This window comes from Triticum aestivum, chromosome 7D, assembly GCF_018294505.1.
Source record: "Triticum aestivum cultivar Chinese Spring chromosome 7D, IWGSC CS RefSeq v2.1, whole genome shotgun sequence".
Classification (NCBI taxonomy): domain Eukaryota; kingdom Viridiplantae; phylum Streptophyta; class Magnoliopsida; order Poales; family Poaceae; genus Triticum; species Triticum aestivum.
Genome location: NC_057814.1, coordinates 607,823,838 through 607,832,554, shown reverse-complemented (window position 1 = coordinate 607,832,554; position 8,717 = coordinate 607,823,838). Strand labels below are relative to the sequence as shown.

The following is an 8,717-nucleotide window of genomic DNA, read 5'->3' as shown; positions in this document are numbered from 1 at the left end:
ATAAACTCTGCCGACAACTTGATCTTAATTTCAACAATTACCCCTAAGGTTTTGCACATCCCTTTAATGATCTTATCATGCAAAAAAAAAAATTGTCCGATAATTTATGCACTTGTGCCCAAACGACAACTTTGTCGAGCACCGTAGCTCTAGGGTTATGAAAGCCATCATATTCCTCCATTAGGAGAGCTTGATTCCTCAAGAACCATGGGCCCATCACCATTGCCTTGCTCCAATCACATAGACAACCAAATTGAATTGTAAGTAAATTATCACCAATTCTCATCTAGATGGCATATTTTGCGGTGTTACATGCTTGCCTCATGTCCGCGAGCAACACGCTAGGGCTAAACCCTCTCATTGGGTGATCCTTCGCAATAGCTAAACAACTTCCCATCTCAGACGGGTTTGTGATCTCTTTTTCTCCAAAACAAACTCGTCTGCATCCTCCTCGTGCAGATGAAGCTGACCCGACAATTCCTCTACCGGATCCTTCAAAGTTCCGCTTGATTCTCATGTCTCCCCCAATGAGTCCTTATCTAAAAATAGAAAGTAGCCTCAAAGAGCACCCATCCCTAGCCGGCCTCCATGAGGGAGAAATTCTTGGCGGCGGAAGCGCTTCAGAGGACGAGGAAATCCTAGGTTTCCTAGTAGAAAAAGATTTCAACGTCTTTCTTTTCTCAATTAGAGCATCTACAACAGATGATGAAAAATAGGGCACCCAAACAAAATTTAGGACAAGGGTGAGAAGGATTTTTGGCACCAAATATTTTCCCGCCGTAGTAGATGATGCAAAAGTAATGCCCTGAAATATATCACGACCGCCTTTTGTATATAAATCAACTGTTGAAGCAGCGGTTTTGATGTAAAAGGACTCCTTTTTCTGGCGGTCCTACCTGATCCCCGGCTGCGCTAAAAATTTGTGGCAGCCACGCGACTGATGTAGGCATTTGGGACTAAAATATGGGACTGCCCTAAAAATTTTGCATCAAGATTTGGAGATATATCATCTGCCGGAGCACCTTTTTTTTATGTCCAAACGCCCTAAAAAGAGCATCTGCCTATTATATGTCATACCTTTTTTTCTCGACCCGATGCATACATCATCTGTTGGAGATGGTCTTAGCACAATTTCAGTCTTAGTAAGCTAGATGTAGTCTTTGCGACACGTGGTGGCCAGTATGAAGCGACAAAGCGTACTTCAAAAGTTGTTGTTTTTCTTTTCTTTATTTATCTTTTTTGAAACTACTTAAAAAGGTTGGGTTTTTTTTTTTTGGAGGGGACTTCAAGGTTGGGTTTTACCTGCGGGCCAATGCCATCTACGCCAAGTCTTTGGGCCGGCGACTTTGGGCTCACAAAAGATTCACTTGGTTAGGAAATAGCCCCATACGGGCTTAGCTCTCTAACCACGGTGAGCCCACTTGAGATGTTAATTAAAACCCTAGCGATACGGTGCTTGTTTCCTCGTCCTCGTGTAGTCGTGCGGCGGATCACCTGTTCCCGGCGGGATGCGCCGGGGGCTAGGCGGGACCAGAGGGGTCCGCGGAGCAGGCCGGCTAGGCGCGCTCCCGGACGAGGTCCTCCAGCACGTGCTCTCGTTCCTGCCGTCGCGCGAGGCCGTGCACACCAGCCTGCTCGCCCGCCGCTGGCGCCACCAGTGGAAGTCCGCGCCGGCCCTGCGGATCACCGGCGCCGACTCCTTCAAGAGCGCCCGTGAACTCAACGACTTCGTCAACTACCTCATCGCCCTCCGTGGCCGGCCGCCCCTCCACGCGTGCGAGTTCGAGGCCTGCGAGGTGTACGACTACGAGGACTATGATGAGGGCTCCCAAGACGACGACGGCGAGCGGTCACGGTACACCGATCTGTGGATCCGGTACGCCTTGTCATGCCACGCTCGGCTGCTTCGGATCAGGGACCATGACCCTAACAACGTTGATCCCAAAAACGAGGCTCCGCTGAATGTTCTGCTTGAGACTCCCATCTCCTCCCCGCATCTCACGACGTTGGATCTCGATGGTGTGATCTTCTCGAGCAAATACTCTCTGGATTTCTCGAGTTGCCCGAACCTGGAGACCGTAAAGATGCACCGTTGCTCCTTCTCAATCATATGCTGCGACGGTCCCATCAAGGTATCTTCGCAATCTGTGAAGTATCTTAGCATCACGGACTATAATTTTCCTCGTTATGACAAGAAGGGAGCTCTCATATCTGTCCCAAACCTCGTCTACTTAGAGCTGGGTAGCGGCCGTGGCAAGGTTCCTACGTTTGAGTGCACGCCGTCGTTGCTAGCAGCATCTATCAAGCTTGATGATAAGGATGGTTCCTTCCTCCTTGAGCGCTTGTCAGCTACCATTAATCTAGAGCTCATGATCGAGCCTCAAGCGGTATGTTAGTGTTGTATCCACTGAAATTTTAGTCTCACTTGACATCCGTGCTGGATCTACTATGTCTGCTTACTAATCACACCTTGGCCAGTCTGCTGCTTTCAGGAAAGAACTAATACGGTGCACCACATTTAGCAAGCTCAAAACTTTGTCACTAGATGATTGGTGTGTGGAGCCTGATTACAGCCCACTACTTTACTTTCTCCGGCGGTCACCAAGTCTCGAGAACCTCCACCTCCGACTATCTAAGGTATATATATTTCCTATGATTTATACATTTTCTCCCGTTGAACTTGTAATTTAATTGTTGATGATTGTGGTAACCTATACAGAAATATAAACATGCCGAAGAAACAGACGGAAGCTACGCTCCAATAGAACCGTTTTTGGCATCAAAGAATCTTAGGGTTGTCAAGATCAAATGTCTGGCCCAAGATGAGCGTGTTCCCAAAATTGTGAAGGTCCTGAGTTCATGTGGAGTAACTGCTGAGCTAATCAGCATCAACAAAAGAATTTGGTCTTCCGACAGTATGTCAAACAATAATTCTTCCGAGATTTTGAAGTTTATGCATTCAAATGCCATGTGTGTTTAAAATTTTGCAACAAATATTTTTCAAATTAATTGCACAACTAATGTGTAAATAATAAGCATCAAAGGAAAAAAAAATCTTGTGCCGACAATAATTCTGTTAATTAGTAGTCTTGGTGAATTTTAGTTTTGAATTCCCATATATGTTTATATGAAATTTACCAATGTGCATTTGTCAAGTTAATTGAACAACCAAATACGCCAAACAAAAGCCAACTTACCCTTGCCTTCATGTTGCTACGAAATAATAACTTTCTTCTTTCTTCGCACCATTTAAATCAAGTGGTATGCGAGTCTGATTAATTGCACATTCTTTTTATATTTGTACAGGATCATATTCAGATTTAGAGGAGTCAAATTATTCACATTCAGATTCAGAGGAGTCAAACTATTCACATTCAGATTCAGAGCAAGAGCAATCGGATTAAACGCTTGGAACGTTGACATGAGTTTACTATCTTCCTTCGACCCAAAATTTCTAGTTGTCGAGTCAAGACCTTTTTTTGTTCAAAATACACAAAACTAGAGATATGGATGCAACTGGGATTTGGTTCATGTGTTGAACATGAGCCCATGTTATTTGCTTTATACTTTTGGACTTTTTGTTTAGTCACACGCATGTTTTGTGCTTCTCCATTACATACCACGTCTTTTCTTTATGTGCGAGGCTGAAGCCATTTTGAGTTTGTGCAAGACTAAAAAAACCTAAAACCATAGCCTTCCCGCCGGCAAGTACCGGAATCCACCGCGCCATCATGGCCCTAAGGCCACAAGAGACAAGGCAGGGCGGCGGCTGCATGGCGGGTGGCAGCGGAAACCCTAGCGATGGGTGCCCTTGACCTTTGTTAGCTAACTTGTAGTCCAAGCATGGCCCTTCACTATGGATGGTTCTTAGCATTGGTCCCTCAAATTAAGCAAATGTGAGGAGGCAAGGGAAAGATCATGGCAGAGCCGGTTAACATTTTTTTCCTTCAAATAAATGACAAAAAGGTTGTTCCAATAAATAAATATAAATAACTAGATAAATAGAAGGGTCAACATGCGAAGCAAGAAATAGCCATATACAAGTGCCTAAAGGTGGTGGACAGATATCTCTGAAATCCACATATATGCAGAGAACTCAAGGAACCAATTTGCGCTACCAGATTGTTCTCTTCTCCGGATGTTGATAGCACGATATTAGGTCTTAGCTTGGGATTGTTCCATCTCCCTTTTCAACTTCAAAATGTAATCTCTCCTACTTAAGTCGATACAGATATGGTTCTTACGAATCTCATTGTGCTCCTTAACTTTGGCCATTTAAACTTTGCATCACATCAGGTCGTGACTTGCAGATGATATCAGTAATGATGCTGCTTACCTTTGTTTGTAGATGAGCCTCCTTGAAAGCAAAGGGTGATTGAACTGGCCAAAGTGTTGGCTGATGCAGGCTGTAGTGAACCTAAGACATGACGAGGAAGGGGGTCATTCTTAGCTTTGTTTGCTTACTACTGTTTTGTACACAAAATAACTTCTGCAAGTCATTTTTTTAACACAGTACAGTGCAGACGCTCATACACATGTACACACTCGCCCCTATGAATATATTCACACACAACCAACCCCTATAAGCACATCCGAGATACTGAGCCGGCACATTGTCTTGAGACAATCGCAAGACAATGTGCCTGCTCAGTATCTCGCATGTTCTTATAGGGGTTGGTTGACGAGAATATCTTGTCTCACTGAAAACACATCGCCGGAAAGCCTAAAATAAATCCAGAAAAATATGACCTCCAATGCCAAGTCTAGGACATGAACCCTGGTAGGTTGGTTCCACCATAAGGAATCTAACCATTCAAACTACGCTCATTTCGCAAAAGTACTTACGATGACACTAGCACACCTCTTCAGGTCATTTTGTGTGTGCAAAGAGCACTCTCCCCCTATCTCCCTCCCCCTCTCTGGTCTTTTTTTGAGTGGTCTCTCTCTTTGGAGGTGTAACCCATGGTTGCAGAAAGAATATAGACACACTCACTCTCTCGTAGTTGATTGGGCCCAAAATAGCCTGGCCAGCGCACGCCCAGCCAGACGCACGTACATTGAGACCCAAAAATCTCAAAGAGAAAAAAACACAAAGGATCCCAAAAAATTAGTTGCTGCTAAATTCCGGCCAGCCGCTCGTCCACCAATCAAAATCAAATTGACACCCGCGACCACACTGACGTCCTCTCCTCTCCTCGGCCTGACCCCAGGTCTCCCCTCCCTCGCCGACTCACCTTGCCCATGCCTCTTTGGCTAACCCACTCTAAGTTGGTCCATGGCATGTGGCAGACGTTGTCGAGATGCTGCATGTCTAGGAAGAGCAGGAGAAGTTGCTACCATTGTTGGACGTTTTAAGCTCTCCAACTCAGACATATATCGTTCAACAAACATGTGCATTGATAGAGGGCTCTAAAAATTCCTTCATGTATCGCTTTCCGTCTGGCCGTCCATATTGCCCATATGGTAACCACAAGTTTGACCAAAGTGTCATGTGATAACGATTCAGACATAGTAAAAAGCCATTGTTCGGCACTTGGCTCTCTTGTTGCTATCATGCGTTATGCTAGATCATCATCTACCAAAGCCCAAACACATAGGGACATTGAACACACTACCAATGAATGCCGCCATGAATCCACACCGCCACGTAATAACTCACAATTATCAGTGGTAATAGACATCTTTCTTCGGCAGGCGTCCTGATTGGGATATTAGGTCTTAGATGTTAGGTTTGGCCGCGATGCCTGTTTGGTATTAGGCCCAGACTATCAGCGCCCCTTCATCAACTGGATAGGAGTTGCGACAGATGTTGCGTAGACGGTGGCTTTAGTCTTACTGTTGTATGACTTTGTAAGGTCTTGTGTCAATAATTAATAAAATGGCTGTATGCATCGTCCAGATGCAGAGGCCGTGGGTCTTCCTCATTTTCTAAAAAAAAATAGACATCTTTCTATGGTGGCAAATGTCTTTCTATGGTTTCAGCTGTAAACTGGCGGACCATATCCAACCTATCACCTTCGAGGCATTCAATCTTTTTTTAAGTCCAAACACGCCATGTTTATTAATCAACAGGAATGTTCACCAAAATAATGGGAATGTGCACCAAAATACAACTATAGCAGGAGTCAGTCGGAGCCAAAGATGTCTACCTACACTGAGGCCTAGAGCAATTCCATAGAACACAGGGCATTGCCATCTCCGCCAAGTCATCTGTGGGTCAGATAATGGGCTAGCAAAAGAATTAATTGGTGAGGAATAGCCATACGGGCACAGCTCAACCACGGCCCATTCGAGTTGTTAAAACCCTAGCGATACGGTGCTCGTCTCCTCATCCTCGTGTAGTCGCGCGGCGGCATTGGTCGCCATCGTGAGCTCGCGGATCACCTCTTCCCGGTGGGATGCGTCAGGGGCTAGGCGGGAGTGGGAGCAGACCGGCTAGGCGCGCTCCCGGACGAGGTCCTCCAGCACGTGCTCTCGTTCCTGCTGTCGCGCGAGGCCGTGCACACCTGCCTGCTCGCCCGACGCTGGCGCCACCAGTGTAAGTCCATGCCGGCCCTCCGGATCACCGGCTTCGACTCCTCCAAGAGCGACCTGAACTCAACGACTTCGTCAACTACCTCATCGTCTTCCGTGACAGGACCCCTCTAAACGCGTGTGAGGTCGAGGCCTGCGAGGAGTTCGAGGATGACGGCGAGATGTCCTATGACAAAGACGGTCCCGGTACACCGATTTGTGGATCCGGTACGCCTTTTCGTGCCACGCTCAGCTGCTTCGTCTCAGTGACCATGACCCCAGTAACCTCGATCCCGAACACGAGCATGTGGAGAATGTTGCGCTTGACACTCCCATCGCGTCTCGCACTAGTAGAAAACAGGGCTTTGGTTCAGGCCTGGCCAGCCCATTAGTCCCTGTTCAAGCACGAACCGGGACCAATGGGGCATACGTCTCGGTTCGTGAGCCCAGGGGGCCGGCCGGGCCTCGTGGGGCATTGGTCCCGGTTCGTCTGGACCCTTTTGTTCCGGTTCCAGACACAAACCGGGACCAAGGGGCCTCGCTCCTGGCCCACATCCATTTGTCCCGGTTCATGGCTGAAACCGGGACCAAAGGGTGGCCTTTAGTCCCGGTTCCAGCCACGAACCGGGACCAATGAGGTGGCTATATATACCCCATCGACGGCGAGCAGAGAACTCCACACTGCTCTGTTTTTTCTGGCCGGCGAGGGGGAGAGCTTTGTGGTGCTCTAGCTCACCTCCTATGCACATGAGGTGTTCGATGAAATGCCCGAGCCACACTAGTTAAGCTTTCTCCTATCGAAGCTCGACCTACAAGCTCCATTTTCCTCGAGATTTGTCTAGGTTTAGCGGTCCGTCACGTCCCGTCCCCATCTTCACCACCGTCGATCGCCCGCGCCGATCTCGTCGCCGGCACCACCGTGGTGAGCCTCTTGTTCTTATCTTTTTTATAAAAGGAAAAAAATTCTTACTTATATGATTAGATAGATACTTGTCTAATTTTCATACTTTTATTATTGCTTGTTATTATATAGTGCGATGGTTTTGGTATCCGCCCCCGCCGGCCCTCGTCCTGTCTATGATTCGGATGTGGTATATATTATCTTTTATAACTATTTGGTTCATTTATTGTTTATGACAATTATGCCGACCAACGTGACATAGATTTTATTTATCTAGGAGGTATGTGAACCGAAAATTCCAACCGACCCTATTGTCGAGAGGTTAAATTAGGTGAAGAAGAAAACAATTACTTGAAGAAAATAATAAAAAAAATTGAGGAGGAGAAGATGATCTTGGAGTTGCATGTTGCAGATGTCGTCGATGATCACAAGATCAAGATGGATGCAATGCGCTTGAAGATTAGAAAGATTAAAAAATATGCCATTCATACCGAGGCTTGGTATCATTATGCCGTTGGATCGATTATGATCGCATTTTGTTGTTGCATTGAAATGTTTTACATTGTTTCAATGTATGGTTTAATTAATTAGATGTTCTAGAGAGCTATATGTTGTTCAATGAGAACTATGTACGTACTTTGGTTTTAATGTGACGATGAACTTCTATTAATTTGGTCACTTATCTATTCATGATGTCCTGTAATGGTTTTTGACACACTTAATTATATATAATGCACGCAGATGAACCGACAATGGATGTACGGTAACAGACGCACCTCCGAGTACATTGAGGGCCTGCATAATTTTCCCGCAGTGGCTGAGGTAAACAAGCAGAATGGTTTTATGTGCTGTCCATGCCCTAGCTGTGGGAATACGAGGTCTTACACTAACTCGAAAACCCTTCACACCCACCTGCTTTATAAGGGTTTCATGCCACACTATAATGTTTGGACCAAGCACGGAGAAATAGGGGTTATGATGGAAGGCATCGAAGAAGAAGAGGACGATGACAACTATGTGCCCCCTGAATACGGTGATGCTGCAACGGGGGAAGCTGCTGAAGATCAAGAGGAACCAGATGATGTGCTCGATGATGATCTCCATCGGGTCATTGTTGATGCAAGGAGACCGTGCGAAAGTGAAAAGGAGAAGCTGAAGTTCGATTGCATGTAGAGGATCACAAAAAATGGTTGTACCCCAATTGCGAAGATGGCAACACAAAGCTCGGTACCGTACTAGAATTTCTGTAGTGGAAGGTAGAGAATGATGTGCCTGACAAAGGATTTGAGAAGCTACTGGAAAT

At 46.1% G+C, this 8,717-nt stretch overlaps 1 protein-coding gene across 1 annotated transcript; it reads left to right on the top strand.

Moving 5' to 3' along the window:
- Window positions 1-1,440: 1,440 nt before the first annotated feature.
- On the top strand, window positions 1,441-3,574 carry LOC123168329 (F-box/LRR-repeat protein At3g26922-like). The gene is made up of 4 exons (XM_044586199.1): window positions 1,441-2,387; window positions 2,479-2,637; window positions 2,720-2,915; window positions 3,307-3,574. Exons 1-4 carry the CDS (start codon window positions 1,509-1,511, stop codon window positions 3,402-3,404), a joined length of 1,332 nt encoding a protein of 443 aa, XP_044442134.1. The 5' UTR covers window positions 1,441-1,508; the 3' UTR covers window positions 3,405-3,574.
- Window positions 3,575-8,717: the final 5,143 nt, after the last annotated feature.